Below are 19,149 nucleotides of genomic sequence, written 5' to 3' on the forward strand. Positions count from 1 at the left end.
AGCAAGGAATCGACTCAATTAGGGCATCTCACTGCGCGTCGGCTCACGACCGACCAAAGTACGCAGGGGGCCCTCGATCGCCGCTGGCGAACCCGTCTTTTGTTTGCGGCCAGTTAGCATCGCTGTTCAAGCACGTCACGGACCAGGAGCACTCCGTCTCGGAACGTCTGCCACGAAGCAAACGGCCCCCAAACCTTCAGTCATCAACTCCTTGGGTATCGGCGAGCCTTACATTCACCAATGCGGCCACCTGGCGCATCCTTGTTGAAGCCATACGTTCCATTCGTCCCGTAGCTGCTGGAGGTACTCGAAGCCGACATTGTGCGACTGATCATGCCGCCATCTAGCGATGACATGGCGTCCGACTCCCGTCTCGATTGGCACCGAGAAACGCTCTCGAAGTTGGAGCCGGGCGAAGCTTGCATTGACCCATAGACCGAGCCATTGCTGGAGCTATATCGCGGCGCCAGAGGGGGTCGCGAAGGGACAGGAATCGGAGACACGCCTGTCGGTACATTTCCTGAGCTCGCGTCACGGGAGCTGTGCCTGGCCAGTTGAGGTTGAGGGTCGGCCTGTCCATGGCAAGTCCGCTTCCGATCTTGATGGATTCGACTTTCGGAGTAACCTGTCGTTTGTGAGTACAATTCAGGTGAGAAGGACGAGAATGCTCACGCAGTCGTCTCCGATAGTCATCGCTTCTACGCCACCTTGCCGTGTCATCTCGCAGTGCTGTGATCATATGCTGCAGCAAAACCATTGAGTGATTGCGATGGGACTAGGGCCTTTGCAAAACTTACTCTCGGTGGTTCCGAATACGACTGGATGACATATCGGTCGCCTTTCTGTGGCATTGTCAGCCTACTGCTCGAGGCTGTGCTGTGGACCGGCCTCAAGCTACATTATTCTCCATGACCTTTGCATCCCGGCCAAGGTACAAGGCCAGATCGGCCTCGACCACGTCTCGCGATATCCCTTCTTTCGGGATGGCAAATGTGCTATACTGAGGCATGGCCATTCACAATATGTCCTTGGGGGTACAGTTGCGTTGTGGGGGTCTCAGAATCTGATGCGAGCAGCCAAGCGGAAGGATTCATGCAAGGAAGCTTTGGGACGGAGCGATCATCAGTGGCGAGAAAGAAAGATGAAAACCAGGATCGCGGGGGTTGCTGCTGAAATAACGGAGCGGGAGAGCTGGTGGGAGGGAGCTGGCCGGGTTGCGAGTTGCCAATCGACGCCAGGTGGGAGAGCTTCGAGACCTCGAGCGCGCAAGAGCGGGGTACTGGCCTGCCCGTCGATTGTCCCTCCAAGCCGAAGAGCCTCAGGTCGACGACGTCCAACTCCAACCGGTGAGGGTCACGACCCGTATCGTTGTGGCCGTCCAGAGGGCCACGTAGGCCGTGGATGCAAGCCATCAACCCTTATCCACCAATATCATGACCCGGGGGAGCTCGCGAAGGGAGACAAGAGCTGCTTGTCCATCGAGTTGGACAGCTCTTGACACGGGCGGGTGGGCCAACGAGCTTGTGGCTTGCAGGTCGCTTGCTGCAGGGCTCGTGGGTAGCCGAGACACCTGATCCAGACGAGACTTTTCCCGCCCGCAACGATGCTCGGACCAGAGAGTATATATACAACAAACGGGACAGAGAGCTGACAGTGATGGATTTGGAAGGGAGGAAGAAAATACGAAACACCACAAAGCAGAGGGAGGCAAGAGCCCCAGCAAAGTCAGCAGCGACCAGGAAGAAGCCAATGCATTCCAACTCGGATAGCAGGCTCGGCTAGACCAGCACAGCACCAACGTCCCTGGTAAAGCCGGTTACGAGCAAGCAAATCATGGCCATCATGCAGCATGAATAAGCGGTGGAATCGAGATCCCTTCCTGTGCGGGAGTCCAAGGAAAACCACCAAGCGTCTGCATCGTGCATCTAGTACAAGGCCATCCAAATTTCAGCTTTTGGTGCCCAATTCTCTGTGAAAATCAATTCTACCCAGTCCGGGCTACCCATGCCAGGAACGCCAAGGGGCTCACGGATGTCCCTATGGCATAGTCAGCGTCCCGGCCTGAGTTTTCTGCTGTCGGCAGAGAATCCAACGGCAGACAGAGATCGAGATTTCCGGAAACTTATAGGTTATAGGTGAAGAGGAGGACGTCGGAGGCCATTGGAGTCAAGGCAGACTCACGTGCCCCCGAGAAAACCAGCCTTACGACGAGGCTGCGGTGGCGAAGTTCCCAAATATAAGGGCTTTACCTGATATATTGCCCTGTTGCTGCGTGGACGCCTCCACCGCCAGCATCAGATGCGTTGTTCGCACAACCAGCTCTGCAGGAACCGTTGGCCGATGGACCGGGCTAAAGGCGGAGCGAGAACTCACCTTGGATCTCTATCGTGAAAGTCATTGGCAAATCGTCGAAATCGACACCGCCATTCCCATTGCTCCTTTCATTCCGATCACGCACTGCAACGCGTAGGCCGACATTCTTGCGGTAGTCCGTCCACATGATGTTTTTGTCCGCTCCTATCGTGGGGCAGCTCATGGTCGGTGTCGGACCCATCTGCACGTCCTCCGTCTCTTGCTCTTGTTGCCATAAATCCTGGGCGCGATCCTGGAGCCATTGTTTCCAGACTCGCATGACGCCTTGGCCCGATCGCACAATGTGTACATTGCTTAGAAAGACTCCTCTACGTGGGCCCAGTCTCACAAGACTCGCATAGGCGCAAAACTGGCCGAACAACTCGTCTGCATCGAGATTCAGGGTGTGCGTCACTTTGGTGAAACCTCCGTCGCCTCCATCGGCATAGATTGGCGTTGTTCCAGTTGTTCCAGTTGTTGCCGTTGTTGAGGATGATGTGGTATTGAGCACAGCACCGGCAATCCGTCGTGCAGGCATTGAGCCTTGAACCCCAGGCCGCTCGGGTCTGAACCGACTGTAAAGCCCACCCAATTTCGCAAGCCTTCCTTCTTCTCCGTCACAGTCTTCATAAAGGCTTCCCTCGCCTTCATGTTTTGAACTGAGACCATCCGTGCCAAGATACGTGCAGAACAAATAAGGGTCGCTGTATCGCTTGCTTGGATGGTACGCCTCAAGGATCAACTTATAGTCCGGTAGAGCCGCAGCGAGGAGGAGTCGGAAATGTAGGATTCTGAGGATGATGGAATGGAACCGTCGCGAGACCACGACCAGGGGTAGGAGGTCTTGAGTCGCGAAGCCCGAAAGAGTTGACACCAATATCTGCCAGAATCAGCATGAGAACAATTCGTTTGAACAGTCCCGAAGCATACCTCATTTGGGAGATCGTACAAGCACCGGGGATTGCAAGCCATGTCACCGGACTGGCACGACTGCGCCCATCGACGTCGGCTCGACCAACGGAGGGTATTGATCGAGGAGAAAATTGGCCGCCTACATCCAGCAGGCCACGAGCGCGAGAGAAGAGTAGCTAGCTCGCAGCAAATCTTCGACTCAGTCCATGGTCAGAGGAAGGAATGCTCGGAGACGGATGTATAGTAATAATGTTGTCAGGAGATGCCGTGATTAGACCCGAGATCGGAAACATGGTCGCGACAAACGACAAACGACAGATACGCTTTTGCCGAACGGCCGATAAGCCCATTGACGTAATTGAGCTGCGGGCACGAGGAGGGGCTGGTTCGAAGAACATTTTGTGTAGAACCATAGCTTCAGACTGGTGCCTCTGGTGCAGCCCACGACGATTGTTTGAGGTGGAGATACACGCGGTCTGCCATATGGCTGCTTCTTGGTCTACTTGCCATGTTGCATTGGCCACTGAGTGAGGTCCACTCTTCCAAACATTAGAAAGGCGCAGGAGAGCCTTCACTGGCAACAACCTCCCCGCACCAGCCAAAGGACAAAATGCCAGACGCGATCCTCGACGACATTTCGCACCGCCGATACAATCCTCTTCGTGGCAGTTGGATCCTGGTCTCTCCTCATCGTACCAAGAGACCATGGCAAGGCCAGCAGGAGAGTCCTGGAGTCATCAACCTCCCTGTGTACGACCCTAAATGCTACCTATGTCCAGGAAACGCGAGGGCTTCAGGAGATTCCAACCCGAAGTACGAGAACACCTACGTCTTCGTGAACGATTTCAGCGCCGTGAAGGAATCGCAAGAAGATTACAAGTCGCCAGATGAACTAGGAAGCCTATCCGGCCTTCTGTTACAGGCTGAGCCAGTCAAGGGCAAATGCTACGTCCTGACCTTCAGTGCCGCCCACAACATCACGTTGGCAGACATGTCCCCCGCCGAGATTCTGCCAATTGTGAAAACATGGACAGAAATCTACACGGCACATTTGTCCCCCAAGTCACCGCTGGCTCCGCAGGCGAAACCGACTCATCTGCCGCCGTCTAATCCCCATGCAAACGTCGGCCGACCCAAAGACCAGTACCGGTGGATGCAGATATTCGAGAACAAAGGTGCCGCCATGGGTTGCTCCAATCCTCACCCACACGGGCAGATCTGGACAACCACGTCTTTGCCCGAAGAGCCGGCAATTGAGTTGGAGCAATTGAGGAAATACAATCGTGAGCAAGGCGGCGGACACATGTTGGTGGACTATGCCCGTCTAGAACGAGAAAAGAATGAGAGAGTCGTCTTTGAAAATGAGACATTCCTGGTTATCTGTCCATGGTGGGCGACCTGGCCGTTCGAGACCATGATTTTACCCGTCAAACACATCCGCTCGCTTGTCGACATGGACGAGAAGGAACAGATGGACTTGGCGCAGGCAATAGCAGAGATCACTCGGCGATACGACAATCTCTTTGAAACGAGCTTTCCTTACAGTATGGGTATCCACCAGGCGCCGCTGGACGGCAGCGACGAGGAGATAGAGTGCTCCAGTCTTCATCTGCATTTCTACCCTCCCCTCCTAAGGAGTGCAACTGTCAGGAAATTTCTTGTCGGATACGAGATGCTGGGAGAGCCCCAGAGAGATATCACACCGGAACAAGCTACAGTCAGGCTGCAGAAGTGCGCGGGAGAGTTGTATAGGAAGAAGCTCGGTAAGGAGGGAGAAGAGGTTGAAAAGCCGCCTGCGCCCGACATGCCCACGACAGAGCCTAGCTCCTAATACGGATGATATCTTGAGGAACCCTCTACCTGACATAGAAGCCATATTGTGCTGTGCTCCAGACCAGACCAATCAGAGCAACAGTGACGGGAGCGAGCCATGGTCCTGATGGCGAACTGGTCTTGTACACAAATGCCTCCAGGCTGAAGTGCACGAGTCCAACGACGTTGGTCAACATCTGCATCTGAAACCACGACGCCTCATTGATGTGATATGCGGCAAAAATTCTGACGATCCCCACTGCCAGTGTCCAGGTCCCGAATGTTCTTGAGGATAGAGGAGTTGCTGGGGAGCTCCCTTCCGGAGAGCTTTTGCCCTTGGTTTGCGTTGCCGAAGGCTGACCCGAGTACAGACGTCGCGTGTAGGAGAGGGTGTTGTAGCATTGGATGGCATTTCCAATCGCAGTGACGCCCACCTGAATTCTCGGGTCAGTCGCAAGCAGTGTAGTTTGAGACCGCAGTTCAACTTACGAACAAAATGTAGAGGGGGAGGTATCCCTCTGACTGAGGAAGCAGAGACGCCATTTCAAAGGCACCACAATGGATCTAAATTCAGAATCCGGGAGTGCTCGAAGAAAATCTAGAGTTCAACTGTATAAGGGTGTGATGCACCGGAGTCTGAGTCTCGAATTTTTGTTGATGCGGATGGACGCGAGCCCTGTCTGATGTGGATTGAATCCCGCAGCCTCCCAGCAATCCTTGTTGGCGGGTAAAATAATCCAACAGCGTGCCCCAGCTCCTATTCCGCACATGCGCCCTACAATGATCTTGAATATATGATCTTCTGCTCTGCCGTCTGCCATATCGCTTCTGATCGTCTACTCTGACCTCAAGCATGGCAATGACGATCGATCTAGGGCCACTAGGCCAGCAAAATCTCCCTTCAACTCTGCTTATAGGCGTTGGGGTGCTCACGCTAGCCTCGATCGCTTTTACTGTGACAAGAGTGTTTCTGAGTACCTTCATTCTGCCAGGAAGATCCGTAAGTCCGCAGGAGAGAATAAAGAGTTTGCTGGCTAATTTGTGTCGTTCGACAGCTATCCTCCTACGGCGGGAAAGGTTCATGGGCTGTTGTGACCGGCGCGTCCGATGGCATTGGGAAAGAATATGCTCTACAATTGGCAAAGAAAGGCTTCAGTCTCATCCTGGTCTCCCGCACTGCCTCGAAGCTCGAATCCCTCTCGGCCCAGATCAAGACCTCTTCTCCCAACGTCTCAGTGGAAACTCTGGCCATGGATTTCTCGCAAAACCTAGATAAAGACTATGCGTCGCTGGCATCGCTGGTACAAGGCAAACGCGTTGCCATCCTGATCAACAACGTGGGCCAGAGTCACAGCATTCCTGTGACTTTCGCGGAAACGCCCTTGCCCGAAATGACAAACATCATCAATATCAACTGTCTGGGCACACTCCGGGCAACCCAGACAGTGCTCCCAAGCATGCTGCCACAAAAGAAAGGGCTGATCTTGACAATGGGATCTTTCGGCGGATTGACGCCCACACCACTGTTGGCAACATATTCTGGTTCAAAAGCATTTCTTCAACAATGGTCCAACGCTCTGGCCTCCGAGCTGGCCCCAAGTGGCATCGACGTCTTCTTTGTCCATTCGTACCTGGTTACGTCCTCGATGTCCAAGATCCGCCGAGCGAATTGGCAGGTCCCTACAGAAAAGGCGTTTGTGAAATCCACATTGGCGAAGATCGGTCGAAGGGGTGGGAGCATTGGCTACCCATACAGTGGAAGCCCTTACTGGAGCCATGCCCTGGTGGCAGCACTGATCACGGGCGTACTTGGTCCAATGAACAGCATCTTACTTGGAATTAATAAGAAGATGCATGTGGATATCCGGAGAAGAGCATTGAAGAAGGCGGAGCGTGAGGCACAGAAGGGCAAAAAGGCTGCATAATGGTTCGGCTGTGGTTATGTGGCAATCATCTCTTAACGTATTACTTTCACCCAAGATGGCCTCTGCAAGCATTCGGGTAGAATCGTGTCGCCAGGAGCCTAGAATCAAAGTATAGAGAGGCTCTCTAGGTCAAGACGATGGCAATGTTACCTATGCATATCGAACTGCTCCAGACCTGGGCATGCGCTTTCAGCCTCGTGTGGGGAAGCCCTGCAAATCCATAAGTACCTAGGGGCACCAGGGACGCGCCAGTGGTTGACACGCAACCTTTCACCCCGCGGTGCACCTTTAACTTTCCCTTCCCGAGCCTTGAGCCGTAAAACCATCTGTTTGTCATGGACTTCTAATGCAGCAAGTTTGTTTGTGTCAGCGCACATGGCCATGCTGTTTTCAATCCTTCTGGCAAGGATACTGACGCTCGACCATGACCCGCGTTGATCTGTCCCTACGGCAAGCTATCCTACTCAATGATATCGCATTGGTGCAGCGAATCCTAAAGCACAATCTTTCATATCTCCAGAATCCGGACTATGCGGACAAGAGCAACACATCATTGCATCTTGCAGCGAAATATGGGCTGGAAGAGATCGCAGTAAGCACACGTCGCAATAGGATCCACGGTTAGAGAGCGCTGAACCGCAACACAGGAATTTCTGATCTCGCTGGGTCATGACGGTACTCGGCCAGTGGAAGACTGGATCTACAGTGCCCAGCACGACAATCGGGGCATATCTGTCAACACAGACGGCCAAACCCCTCTGCATCTGGCAGCTGCCTTCTCTCAAGCCGGGGTAGTTGAGCTCCTGTGCAGGGAGTTTCCGCAGACCGTAAATCGAAGAGATCGCAAAGGCCAAACACCTCTTCACCTTGCCGCTTCCTCCCAGATTATCCCGAAGCCGAATCTCAACAACCTTGCCAACAACGGCCCGTCAAGGCCTTCCTCAGAGGACAACAGAACGATAGAAATACTCCTAGCCCACGGTGCGGACGTGAATGCCAAGGACGAGCTGGGAAACACATGCCTTCACAACGCAAGTGCATGGGGGAACCTCAAAGCCATTCGGGCCTTGATCCAAGCTGGCGCAGACCCATTGAGTAAGAACAAGGCTGGCTGGACTCCCGAGTATTACAGTATCACGGTGCAGGCAGAGGTCTACTACCGGAACTTGGTCGCAGAATGGGAGAAGAGGAAAGCAGAGGACGAGATGCGGGCCAGCGAGAGAAGAGGAAAGGGCGGCGGCTCGGTCAGGTTAGTACCACAAGAGAACGAAAGCGACGGTGAAGGAGACAGCTCGTCGAGGACGGAGAGAAGCCAGGAGAGAAGCACAACAAGAAATCCACTTCCCGGTACTGGTGCTGGATCCGGTCTTAGCACTTCAGTGGGACAGAGTGATGCAGGTTTGGGCATCAGCGTAGGCTACGTGGATGCTTGGAAATGAACCTACTCGGTATGCAGCAGGCAGCCTCAACAAGCACGAGTGTTGGACGAGAAACTGGTGGGCGTGCCGGTCAGTAGTGGGGGGTTTGCTGGACTTGGTGGCTGACAGTGTGCTTGTGATTCCTGGGGATCTCCGCCTCATGATGACGATCGATAACGAGGACCCGCTAGGGGTGAGGCGGTTCAGAGTCAACCCTCAACTCGACCTGCGTTATTTGCTCCGCCAACAACACCACCGTATCTATAGTACCAGCCTTTCCTTTCCCTTACCTCCGACGCTCGCTCTCGGTCCCTCTCTTCTGCTTGTTTCCTTTGGCCTCACTCGAGACCACCTCATATCTCCTCTACGATTTCTCCCAGTGCTCCGTTCGCCTGTGAACCGCATGTTCTAGACTTTGGTCGACCTGAGCCGTGTCTCTGCACATCACTGCGTCTTTTCCTGACCCCTGAGCCACTTGGCTGCCTTCCTACGGTCCTAGCGAAGTGTTCAATCTGCGTCGGTGAAATCTATGGCTAGTCCTGCGCATTGCCTCTATTGCTTCGAGGTTCTATCCGCCAGCTTTGAACGTCGAGACCCTCCAACTCTACACAAAGTGCTTGAATTGTATGAGGATTACAAAACAATCGGCCAATCTAATGGAACAACTACGGGAGAGGAAGAATCAGGGAATAGCAAAGATGCTGTCAAGGTGACGGACTCTGAAGAGGAGGATCAGGTTGGGGACGAGGACGAGGAAGACCAAGAGGATGAGGACGAAGCTGGCGAAGAGGAGATCCAACGCTTTGATCGCCGTCACACGGCCAGCAAGGCCGGGCCCCAACTCCCCAGCATCTCTCGATTGCAAGCGTCGAGTTCGTCATCGAGGTCATCGTCAGCGTCGTCCCCTTCACTCTTCTCCGCCAGCTCCTCGAATTCTCAGCTTACAAACCCCTCGAGCACGAGCTCCTCGAGCTCTTCTGCTCGCCGTACGTACGCATCACAACTCTCGGCCACCGAATCCTATCCGCTCTTCGTCACCTGGAACACCGTAGCCCGCTCCGGCCACAAAGCTCTAAGAGGTTGCATAGGGACGTTTGAGGCCCTCCCACTCGCATCGGGTCTCAGCACCTACGCCCTGACATCGGCCTTTGATGACACGCGATTCTCGCCCATCCCAGCCGCTTTGTTGCCCGCACTCTCCTGCTCTCTAACATTGCTTGCAGACTTCGAGCCTTGCCAGGATGCCATGGACTGGACATTAGGCCTCCACGGCTTGCGGATTAGCTTCAACTACCGAAATCGGCGACACGGCGCAACATATCTACCAGACGTGGCGGTTGAGCAAGGCTGGACGAAAGAGGAGACAGTGGAGAGCCTAATGAAGAAGGCGGGATGGGATGGAGGCTACACAGGTCACGGCGTTGCGAGGAGACTCTTACGAGGGTCGATCAGAGGGACTGCAAGCGATCAGCAACAGTCCCAACCGCCCAAGCCGTGGGAAGAGGTCCAAGACTTTAGGGCAATCAGGTATACGGGGCTGAGATCGAATGCATCGTACTCCGAGTGGCAGGACTGGCGTGACTGGATCGAGAAGAACGGTGTCAAGTGAGCAAATATGACCTTGACGAACCTCGCAATCGAGCCCAAATGGTGGTGTTGACCTCAAGAGCTCGCCGTGCTCTTCTGGGATGTTGTGACGGCTCTTCATAGCCTGGAACTCGGGAAGACTGGATGAGCGAAGCCCTGGGCAGTGTTTTGGATACATGCTCCAGCCTCATTGGGGTGAGATGGGTGGCTCCCCCGTCGTCCGAGTATTCGACTCTTCTCAACGAAATACACGTACTCAATAAGTGTCTCGTAATTGAGCGACGTGACGAGCGAGAGCTTGGCTCGGTGTCGATACATTGCAATATGTGTTGGGAGACTCTTGGTGGGCTTTGGATAGATTGCTTGGCTCACTCCGCAGATGATCTGTGCAGAGTGAGCTGAATCCAGATCGCCAATCTATCAGAATCTCCGTCGAAACCGAAGCTTCCGTCCTGGAACATGTCTATGGCAAGGGTATTGGCCGCAATAAGGCTCACCCATTCAGGAGAAAACCGGAGGAGGCTCAGGGATATCTGCATAACGTTAGTTGCTCCGGCTGGTTTTCCTGCTTATGCAGTGGACGTATTCGGACTGCTTGAAGCTGAAATGGCCCCCTGGCGATTCACAGCGAGGCTTTAGAATCGACACTTGGTGGTATCTGGACATTCTGCGGCATGTGCTGGTATGTGCTGGTCGTGGCTTACATAATGCTTGACCCTGCGAAATCCCCAAAACTCAAAAAAAGTCAATCGCGTTGCGTCCCGAAGTCCTCCATACCATTTTCCTCGACTTGAGAGCTCCCCTTCACACCCGCCGCTCTTTTCTTGTAGCATTTTCTTCGGCTGTTCTTAGATTCTACGGCTTCATGGACCTCTGTTTCTAGCCTTTATTAATGCCATTCGCAGCCATGGGGGGTCGCGGGCGTATTTCTCGGAAGTCGTCGATTATTTGGCCGCCAGCAGCAACGGCCCCGACAACAGCTTCTTCACGATTGAATCTAAATCCGTCGATTTGCCCGTGGTGTCGGACGAAATCACAATACCCAAGATCAGCTTCACATGCTCTCCAGTCGCAGTCGAGGCGTCACTTCTCGAGCTCCTCCCCTCAGTCGTCATGGGCCGCCGCCGTCCAAAAGATCCAGAGCACCGTCGCCGAGGTCCTCCCCTCCTCTGCCCGACAATCCACTGGTAATATCACCATTGATCCTCTCAAGATTGTCGCGAAAGAATTAAAATTCCTCAACAAGAACATCCGCCAGTTGCTTGGATCGGGACACCCGATACTAGACACGGTTGCAAAGTACTATACGCAGAGCGAAGGGAAGCATGTTAGGCCACTGCTCGTGCTGCTGATGTCGAGGGCGACTGCTTTTGCTGCTAAGCAGCCGCGGCCTAGATATGATGTTCAACATACTTTGTCCAGAAACGCCATTGACACGCCGATCACGAGCCCGTCCGTGCTTCTTGACAAAAATCCAGACAAAGACCTACAGAATTATGCCTCTGCCGTGTCGCCATTGACGGATACCTCAAACGAAACGGAGTTCGCCTTTCCCAATGATGCCGCAATCCTGCCCTCGCAGCGACGACTGGCAGAGATTACGGAACTCATCCATACCGCTTCCCTTCTCCACGATGATGTGATCGACCACTCGACCACTCGCCGCTCCGCACCCTCCGCAAACACCACATTCGGGAACAAAATGGCTGTGCTTGCGGGTGATTTTATGCTCGGGCGTGCCTCTGTCGCCCTCGCTCGATTACGGGACCCCGAAGTCACGGAGTTGCTTGCAACAGTAATTGCGAATCTGGTGGAAGGCGAATTCATGCAACTGAAGAACACTGCGAGTGACGAGAAGAACCCCAACTGGAGCGAGCAGACCATATCTTACTATCTACAAAAGACATACCTGAAATCTGCAAGCCTGATCAGTAAAAGTTGCCGTGCAGCGGCGTTGCTCGGACAGTGCGCCCCAAATGTGGTCGAGGCTGCATACCAGTATGGGAAAAACCTGGGACTCGCGTTTCAGCTTGTGGACGACATGTTGGATTACACGATATCTGGAACCGAATTGGGGAAACCGGCCGGTGCGGACTTGGAGCTGGGGTTGGCGACGGCGCCGCTGTTATTTGCATGGAGGAATAGGCCGGAGTTGGGGTTGTTAGTGGGCAGGAAGTTCTCAAAAGAGGGTGATGTGCAGAAGGTGAATTCCATTTGATTCCTTTATGTTGTTATTATCTTGAGCTGACATCCATCTACAGGCAAGGGACATTGTATCGCAGAGCGACGGTCTCGAGCAGACTCGCGCCCTGGCTCAGGAATATGCCGACAAGGCTGTTTCCTCAATCAGTGCGTTTCCACCCGGCGAGGCCAAGGATGGCTTAGAGGAGATGTGTATAAAGGTTATGAAGCGTCGAAAGTGAGCACAAGACATGTTTCGGATAGCTCTACTTCCACTGTACCATACATCTACTCAGATGATCCCAAAATGTACAAGTTTTGATCAACATGATGGTTATACCTGGACAGTACCTGGGTTATTGCTCGGCGACTTTTCTGCTGAAGAGATAGCAGTTCCGGGCAAAGTCATCACGCATTTCTTCCGCTGAATGCAGCGAGTGAGAATTTGAACAGCTGGCGCTTTCGACAGTCGCCGACTTGCTGAGAAAAAGGGCGGTGATACAGAGGACTTCGCCAACGTCGTGAGAAGGCGCCCACCCTCTGATTCGTCCGCAACCCTTCAGCAGCTGCAGCCCAATGCGCCTTGCCCAGCATCGCCGCACTTGCGCCTTCAAAGTCACCTCGCATTTATTCACTGTCTCCCGACTCCCTCTCGATTGCTCTTCAATGTTTCTCTGTGTCTTCGTCTGATCTCGCCACTGTCGAAAACTTGCAGCTGATATCGGTGCAATGGATCCTGCTTCAGCGGCGGTTGCGTTCATCGGATTCGCCGCCAGCCTTGCGACGCTTGCTGGCCTTGTGGTCGAGTCCATCCAGACCCTCACCGAGCTTCGCGGCAGACTCGGTCGTGCTCCTGAAGAGCTCAAGAGGCTGCTGTCCGTCCTCCGGCAGCACGAGTTGATCCTCGTTGACGTGAGAGAGCGCGCCAACAATTTTGCGGCTGAGGAATTTTCCAATGAACTGCGACAGTTTTGGCAGGAAAACAATGCACAGATGACAGCAGACTATGCACAGTTGACAGAACAGGTGAAAAAGATAGAAATGTTCTTTCAGGGAACATCCATGACAAAAAAATACATACGAGCTCGAGTCCAGAACGCCTTCCGTTCCCCAGAGGTTCAGGAATTGGAAACACGTCTACGAGGCAGTTTGAGCAAATTCGATACGGTGCTCTCGATGATCATTGAGTACGTACTTGAGGATAGCGTACCAGAAATCGCACTAACACAGATGCTTTAACAGAAGCCGACTTCGAAAACAGAGCGATGTGCTTGATACCATCTCTCACCGTGTGATCTCCAATTATGCGACTCATCAGCAGGAACTCCATAGTATTCACTTGTCCACGTCCAGGACGGAAACTTATCTCTCACAACAAGCTGTCCAGCTTAGTGGAATACAACACCGGCTACATTTTATCTCTCCTCGGTTGAAGAAGGTCCCTGCTGGTAGCAATTACCTATTTCGAGAATGCAACTTCGAAGCTCCTAGCCTCAATCAAGGTTGTCATCAAGCTCAAAGGCAATGGTCCCAAGTCCCGAGATCCGCTAGGCTTCTGTTGGCCGGGACAGGACGCATGTGCCTCACCCGTCGCTACTGGTTTGGATGTCTGGGAGTTAGCGTGACTTGCGATACAGTCCGACAAGATCGACACACGTCAGAAACGTTCCAGGACCGCACACACGTCGAATTCACTTATATTCCTCCGGTTTGGCTTTCGGATATGTGTATTTTCGTCTCATTGACGCCTTCAGCACCTCTCCAGATGCAGAGATTTTGCGTCAATCAAGACCCGAGACTTGTCAATTGCTTAGGCTCCCGTGACGTTCAGGGTCTACACCAGATGTTCGCTCAGGGACTAGCCCATCCCCTCGACCTTATATCGCCTGATCATTATCCAAAGCTGTACAGTTTCTGCTCGCCAGATAGTTCGCAGCTGGAAGTAAAATCGTTCTTAGAGGTAAGTGTGATGTTATGGGTTCTAGAACCGCCATCTTGACATCGAGCAGATTTTTCTCTGTGAAAGCGTCTTCGACGTGGAGGGAGGATATCATACACAATGCTCGTGGCCTAGGCTGTGCCGTTTGATGCTTGATAACATGGGTTCATGCAGGACGTATAGTGACCAGGCTATGCAGTAAGTGGACAATGACATGCCTTGCAGTGACGCTAACACGATCAAGAATGCTTGCATTCCTTATGGAGAACCAGGCGTATGAGAAAAGAGAAGTCATCGACATGATCATCGACCGAGGGGTCGATCTTGCATACGTGTTGAATTGTTCGCCGTGCAATGGACATACTATCCTCCTGATTCTCTACGCCGCTGGGCCCAGAGCCTTTGCCCATGACTTTGTGCATCGACATCTTGGTCTATTGGAGTATTATGAGATGACTCCGGAAAATTCCTGGCTTCTTCGAACGATCGCCCGAGCAGAGCCAGGGTTTCGTTCCAAACTGATTCGCGAATGTGAAGACATGTGTACTCCGACTTGCGGCGACAGGACTAAGAGAGCTGGGCCAGACTTCAGTATCCAGACACAGTTGAAAGATATGCGCTTGGCAGACTTAGAGGAGCGTGATCTCTATCTGTCGGCCCTATGTGCGGGAGGAACTGCTGCAGAACTCGACAGCCTCCTGTTGTATCAAAGCGAGCTTCCCGAACTTGACCCCAACCACGATAACGGCAAGTGTCTTCGCCGCTACCTCGAGATATCTGCCTGCTTTGGGAATTGTGCCGTATTCAGACGCCTGATCGAGGCGGGTGCCGACGTCACCACCGACCAGGACAGACTGTGGATGTCGGCAATGGGGTGGGAGAGGGTTGTTGCCTATTTCAACAACTCTGATGATTGGGTCAAGTTACGATCTGACATGTTGGGAATCCTCGTGTTGGATGCATCGCCGGTGCTTGCTTCATGTTCACCGTCTTGGATCCCCCATGTAAGCGATGTAGCTGCACATCGAGCTAGTCACTGGCTGTCGGAGCGCCAAAGTCGCACAGAAGGCACGTCCAGCGCCGGAATCCGACGGAGTTTCATATGGGACACATCCTTCCCGATCCCAATAATAAGGAGTCAATATTGCTGTGGAAGACCAAAACTCACTCTGGGAAGGGACTCTTCGCCATGGGCAGGGTTAGGGGCTTGCTTGGGCGCAGCTATCCTTCACGGTGATCAACAAATCCTTGATACCGTACTAGCTGAGGTCCCTGATCTCGAATGGGAGGATGGTTCTGGCTTGACTCCACTGATGATGGCCATTATCTTACGATCATTCGAATCCGCCAGGAAGTTGCTGGTACATGGCGCCGATGCGGAGGGCATCAAGTCCTGCGGATTCTCGGCCAGGCAATTGATCATAACATTGAGAGGGGTGTGTGAAGAAGTCGAGGCGGCACATGGCGTTGACCACATGTGCAAAGTTAATTGCCAAATATGCAACGACCACATGGAGCGCATGGGTAAAGAACTTGGTTGGCGTGTGGACCAGTTCTTCCGATACTCCTTCTGGTCGGATAGAGATAAGAGAGGCACCTTCAAGGAGTTCAATGATGCCATTCAGATGCTGGGATTCGATGACTGTGGGCAAGAGCAAAGACAGGTTGACGCGATTATCCAGGACGTTCCGGAGATACTGAGTAAGTTTCCCTCTTCTATATTCATGTTCATGTACTCATTTGTCTTCAGAGAATGTGGATCCAGGATCAGAACCAAAGCCCATCACAATACGTCTTCTGGTCATCCTTGGATACGTTGTTGGCATTCTCGCTCACATTGGCTACGACACCTGGGACTCTTTCAGCTGGATCTCACAGATACCTCTCTCGGCGCTGAGGATGGTGGGCTTATTGCTGCTGGCGCTGCTTTGCACCTGGGTGTGGAGGATGTTAGTGAGGTGCTGGTCTTCATTTACATCCGGCGAGATATGGTTCACAACTACTATGGGTGTGGCGATACTCGTTTGGACAAGATATCGCCCAACAATTGGGTTTCGGCTCTCCAACAGCAAACCTTAGGTGGCTAGAGACCATAGCAGCCTTCTGGACACACATCGGAAATCTTCTAGCCTTGCAGCAGTGCTGAGGTGTTCGTACTCTGGGATAGATGCTCTGAACTGGGTCTCTCTCGGAATTCCTGCGTCGTGGGGTAGGTTATGGCTGGGCGGTATCTATCGGCGTGCTCATTCCACTCAGCTCAGCCTGTGCTCGATGCCTGCACCATTCGAGCGTTTTTCAGTCCTATATCGATCCTCAGCCTGGTGTTTAGTCTGGTTTCTCAGAAGACAGCAGCGTATGGCATGATCTGCTCGGCTCATATGTTTCTTTTCTGGAACCTCTCTGTGAGCCTATCTTGTAAGCATATCATGACAACTGGACCTCCCCCAAGCCCCCAGCCAGGAAGCCGAGATCCGCGAGAATCGAAGATCCTCTCAGCTAACCGTCGAATACAGGCGACAACGTGGAGATTGGGGAAGCGGAGAAGCCGCGAGACGGGATGATGCTTTTTAAGGCCACCTACAGCCATGCATGCTGTTGAAGCAGCTCAATGCCAGTGGCACGCAGCTTCTCCAGTCAATGTCCCGGACGGCAATTTAGCCCTCAATCTAAGCCTTGCAGATCCAGCTATGTCTCGCTTCCAATTGGATAACCGACAGGGCTGCCAGCCCGCAGCTCGTTCAGTGACATTGTTTGCAGTGAAGGCCCTAACTTTCGTCCTGCTCCCCACCCGATCGACATAAATACGAAGGACTTGGAGGACTTGGAAAGCCGGAGGTCTGCGAGAGACTAATTCTTCATTCAATGTATTGCCTGTCCACGGCGACTTATGCTGCTGGAGGCTTCTATAATCGATCTATACCTACCTACCTCCACAGTTCAGCCCGCATCAGGTTCACGTCCTGGATCCTTCCACACGCGACGTCCGGCCCAGAGACTTTTTGAGCTGCAAATGCCCGAAATGAAAATGATCTCAAGTCCAACAGCAACAATGACAGCATCAGAGAGATTACCAGCTCTCATGTCCATCATCGACCTTCGGGGCTCTGCCACCGGGTCTGGACTGTGTGCCCATCCCCGGAACAGGAAACGAAGATGGCATTCGAAAGTAATGACCGGCTGTCTTCGATGTAAACAGCGGCGCATAAAATGCACGGAAGAGCGGCCAGACTGTGCTCGATGCAGCAAACTGGGTCTCCCATGTCCAGGTTACAAGGTCCCTGTGGCACGCATCTTCGAATACCAACCACGGTCGGCTCTCCAGTTCGATTCCGAGTTGGACAAAAGAAGGTACGAATACTTTGTCGAAGTCGGAAGTACGATCCTGGCGACATTCCAGTTGAACTCGATGCCCTTCTGGACACGGCTAGCACCACAGCTAGGCCTCCGCCATGCTGCTGTTCGACACGGCCTGACTGCGTTGGGCGCCCTCCAGGCCCCGTTCCACAACATCACGTTGGCCGAAACGCAGGCACAAGGGCGTCCCGAGATCTCTGCGCTCGCCATGTCGCATACGCACAAGGCAATGCACATGGTTCGCACTGCTGACCCTGTCACATTGCCGATTGAAGTGTCCTTGACCTGTTGCTTGTTGTTTCTGGCCATGCAGTTCTGGATTGAGAAGACCTCGTCAGCCACCATGCACATCATGGCGGCATATCGTATCCTGCAAGAGAAGTTTGGCACCGACTCATCTTTATGGGCTAAAAGCCGAGGCATGCCCAGTGATTTTGCCGCAACTTTTATTCCCTCACTGAACGAGCTCATCAACCATGCCTGCGCTTTTTCCGACGACTTTCCCCCGTCCGGATCTGGCATTCCAGAAGACTATCATCTTGACTATGATGTGAGGCAGATATGCAGCATTTCAGATGCGAATGGCGCTCTTGATGCCATCGATCGGCTTCTCAAATGCGTTTTGAGGGCAGCCTCGACGTCCGGCATTCCACAATCACTCGAAAAGACGATTGCTTCGGCGTTTGACTGTCTGGATCGCAAAATACAGGGACTGCACGATACCAATGTCCTGCCAGGAGATGGATTTGACTATACCCACCACTGTCTTCACATCCGAGTGGCCAACGTTATGTTTTTGACAATTGGGCGGCCCGATGAGGCCGGTTTTGACGCATTCCATACCGATTTCAGTCTCATCGTCGGCTGCTGCAGGAGAATGATCAATCTGAATGCAGCCGATCCCCGAAGGAAGCAGAGCGTGCTGAGTCCAAGTCTCGGGGTCCTATCTCCTTTGTTTTTTGTGGCGACGCGCTGTCGAGAACCGAGGTTGCGCCGCGAAGCACTCGCCCTGTTGCACGAAGCAGGTGTGAGTGAGAGGGGCTGGACAAGTTGCATGGCCTTTGCACTTGCCAGTTTCGTGGTTCAGGAGGAAGAGACTGTCCTCAATGATCTTCCGGTTGAAGATGAGTCCGCGGATCGTATCCGTCGCCGGATCAGATTACAAGATATTCACGTCTGCAATCAATCGCGCAAGGCAAACATCACATACTTGGTATTCGAACAGGGCTGCCAAGACACAGGGCTCTTATCCCCTGCCATGTCTACTCCAGAGTCCGGCTTAAAAGGTATTGTTCAATGCAAGGCAAGCATACCTTACCCGTCACACCCATCCGTCGAGATTGATGGTGTGACCTGTCAGATGCCTCGGAAAGTGCTTCGGGCATGTGGCTACTCGAGCATCACGCTCTTCAGACAACGGTTGAAATGCCATTGCTAGTGCGGAGAACCATTGAATATGGGTACAGAAGGACAGGTTGCGGCGTGAAGTTCCCTGTTATGCTGCGCGGCCTCGAGCTGAATGCGTAGGTATGTCTGCGAGGGTAGGGGAAGTGGGTAGTGTTCACAGGAGCACTGATAACACCTTTCAGATGTGAAAGCCGGGCTCACAGGCTCTTGATACGCCGCACGGGGAAGTTGTTTAACCATTGCTGAAGACATATTGTGTCTA

At 53.1% G+C, this 19,149-nt stretch overlaps 10 protein-coding genes across 11 annotated transcripts; 7 read left to right on the forward strand and 3 right to left on the reverse strand.

The window, feature by feature from the left end:
• Positions 1-43: 43 nt before the first annotated feature.
• On the reverse strand, positions 44-1,254 carry PV07_04542 (uncharacterized protein; the record flags this gene model as incomplete). The annotated part of the gene is made up of 5 exons (XM_016391354.1): positions 899-1,254; positions 798-842; positions 673-742; positions 233-625; positions 44-96 (listed from the first exon to the last, which is right to left on the reverse strand). The coding sequence occupies exons 1-5, from the start codon at positions 1,013-1,015 to the stop codon at positions 44-46; spliced, it is 678 nt and encodes a 225-aa protein (XP_016253256.1). The 5' UTR covers positions 1,016-1,254.
• A 381-nt stretch (positions 1,255-1,635) lies between these two features.
• Positions 1,636-3,690, reverse strand: PV07_04543. Of its 2 annotated transcripts, XM_016391355.1 has the most exons (3): positions 3,283-3,690; positions 2,374-3,232; positions 1,636-2,321 (listed from the first exon to the last, which is right to left on the reverse strand). In XM_016391355.1, exons 1-3 carry the CDS (start codon positions 3,322-3,324, stop codon positions 2,203-2,205), a joined length of 1,020 nt encoding a protein of 339 aa, XP_016253257.1. In that variant the 5' UTR covers positions 3,325-3,690; the 3' UTR covers positions 1,636-2,202. The 2 variants fall into 2 exon arrangements, with proteins under 2 accessions (XP_016253257.1, XP_016253258.1); XM_016391356.1 differs by having other exon boundaries at positions 1,636-3,232.
• Positions 3,691-3,706: 16 nt separating this feature from the next.
• On the forward strand, positions 3,707-5,635 carry PV07_04544 (galactose-1-phosphate uridylyltransferase). Its single transcript, XM_016391357.1, has one exon. The coding sequence runs from the start codon at positions 3,875-3,877 to the stop codon at positions 5,093-5,095; it is 1,221 nt and encodes a 406-aa protein (XP_016253259.1). The 5' UTR covers positions 3,707-3,874; the 3' UTR covers positions 5,096-5,635.
• PV07_04545 (uncharacterized protein) lies at positions 4,786-5,757 on the reverse strand. The gene is made up of 2 exons (XM_016391358.1): positions 5,566-5,757; positions 4,786-5,510 (listed from the first exon to the last, which is right to left on the reverse strand). The coding sequence occupies exons 1-2, from the start codon at positions 5,617-5,619 to the stop codon at positions 5,121-5,123; spliced, it is 444 nt and encodes a 147-aa protein (XP_016253260.1). The 5' UTR covers positions 5,620-5,757; the 3' UTR covers positions 4,786-5,120.
• A 48-nt stretch (positions 5,758-5,805) lies between these two features.
• PV07_04546 (uncharacterized protein) lies at positions 5,806-7,165 on the forward strand. Its single transcript, XM_016391359.1, has 2 exons — positions 5,806-6,076; positions 6,132-7,165. Exons 1-2 carry the CDS (start codon positions 5,930-5,932, stop codon positions 6,999-7,001), a joined length of 1,017 nt encoding a protein of 338 aa, XP_016253261.1. The 5' UTR covers positions 5,806-5,929; the 3' UTR covers positions 7,002-7,165.
• A 260-nt stretch (positions 7,166-7,425) lies between these two features.
• PV07_04547 (uncharacterized protein) lies at positions 7,426-8,440 on the forward strand (the record flags this gene model as incomplete). Its single annotated transcript, XM_016391360.1, has 2 exons — positions 7,426-7,593; positions 7,649-8,440. 2 exons carry the CDS (start codon positions 7,426-7,428, stop codon positions 8,438-8,440), a joined length of 960 nt encoding a protein of 319 aa, XP_016253262.1.
• Positions 8,441-8,948: 508 nt separating this feature from the next.
• On the forward strand, positions 8,949-10,028 carry PV07_04548 (uncharacterized protein; the record flags this gene model as incomplete). Its single annotated transcript, XM_016391361.1, has 1 exon — positions 8,949-10,028. One exon carries the CDS (start codon positions 8,949-8,951, stop codon positions 10,026-10,028), a length of 1,080 nt encoding a protein of 359 aa, XP_016253263.1.
• Positions 10,029-10,898: 870 nt separating this feature from the next.
• PV07_04549 (uncharacterized protein) lies at positions 10,899-12,429 on the forward strand (the record flags this gene model as incomplete). Its single annotated transcript, XM_016391362.1, has 2 exons — positions 10,899-12,209; positions 12,268-12,429. The coding sequence occupies 2 exons, from the start codon at positions 10,899-10,901 to the stop codon at positions 12,427-12,429; spliced, it is 1,473 nt and encodes a 490-aa protein (XP_016253264.1).
• A 487-nt stretch (positions 12,430-12,916) lies between these two features.
• PV07_04550 (uncharacterized protein) lies at positions 12,917-16,349 on the forward strand (the record flags this gene model as incomplete). The annotated part of the gene is made up of 5 exons (XM_016391363.1): positions 12,917-13,374; positions 13,430-14,147; positions 14,197-14,324; positions 14,371-15,827; positions 15,877-16,349. 5 exons carry the CDS (start codon positions 12,917-12,919, stop codon positions 16,203-16,205), a joined length of 3,090 nt encoding a protein of 1,029 aa, XP_016253265.1. The 3' UTR covers positions 16,206-16,349.
• An 826-nt stretch (positions 16,350-17,175) lies between these two features.
• PV07_04551 (uncharacterized protein) lies at positions 17,176-19,045 on the forward strand (the record flags this gene model as incomplete). Its single annotated transcript, XM_016391364.1, has 1 exon — positions 17,176-19,045. The coding sequence occupies one exon, from the start codon at positions 17,176-17,178 to the stop codon at positions 18,916-18,918; it is 1,743 nt and encodes a 580-aa protein (XP_016253266.1). The 3' UTR covers positions 18,919-19,045.
• Between the last annotated feature and the right edge of the window lie 104 nt (positions 19,046-19,149).

Source organism: Cladophialophora immunda (assembly GCF_000835495.1).
Source record: "Cladophialophora immunda strain CBS 83496 unplaced genomic scaffold supercont1.2, whole genome shotgun sequence".
In the NCBI taxonomy this organism is placed as follows: Eukaryota; Fungi; Ascomycota; class Eurotiomycetes; order Chaetothyriales; family Herpotrichiellaceae; genus Cladophialophora; species Cladophialophora immunda.

Excerpts from the sequence above, each read along its gene's own strand:
- PV07_04544 (XM_016391357.1), top strand. The coding sequence starts at position 3,875 with ATGCCAGACGCGATCCTCGACGACATTTCGCACCGCCGATACAATCCT.
- PV07_04546 (XM_016391359.1), top strand. The coding sequence starts at position 5,930 with ATGGCAATGACGATCGATCTAGGGCCACTAGGCCAGCAAAATCTCCCT. Across the intron at positions 6,077-6,131 it reads TCATTCTGCCAGGAAGATCC|CTATCCTCCTACGGCGGGAA; the intron begins GTAAGTCCGCAG and ends GTCGTTCGACAG.
- PV07_04543 (XM_016391355.1), bottom strand. The coding sequence starts at position 3,324 with ATGGCTTGCAATCCCCGGTGCTTGTACGATCTCCCAAATGAG. Across the intron at positions 3,233-3,282 it reads TGTACGATCTCCCAAATGAG|ATATTGGTGTCAACTCTTTC; the intron begins GTATGCTTCGGG and ends TGATTCTGGCAG. Across the intron at positions 2,322-2,373 it reads TTTCACGATAGAGATCCAAG|AGCTGGTTGTGCGAACAACG; the intron begins GTGAGTTCTCGC and ends CGGTTCCTGCAG.
- PV07_04545 (XM_016391358.1), bottom strand. The coding sequence starts at position 5,619 with ATGGCGTCTCTGCTTCCTCAGTCAGAGGGATACCTCCCCCTCTACATT. Across the intron at positions 5,511-5,565 it reads TCCCCCTCTACATTTTGTTC|GTGGGCGTCACTGCGATTGG; the intron begins GTAAGTTGAACT and ends CCGAGAATTCAG.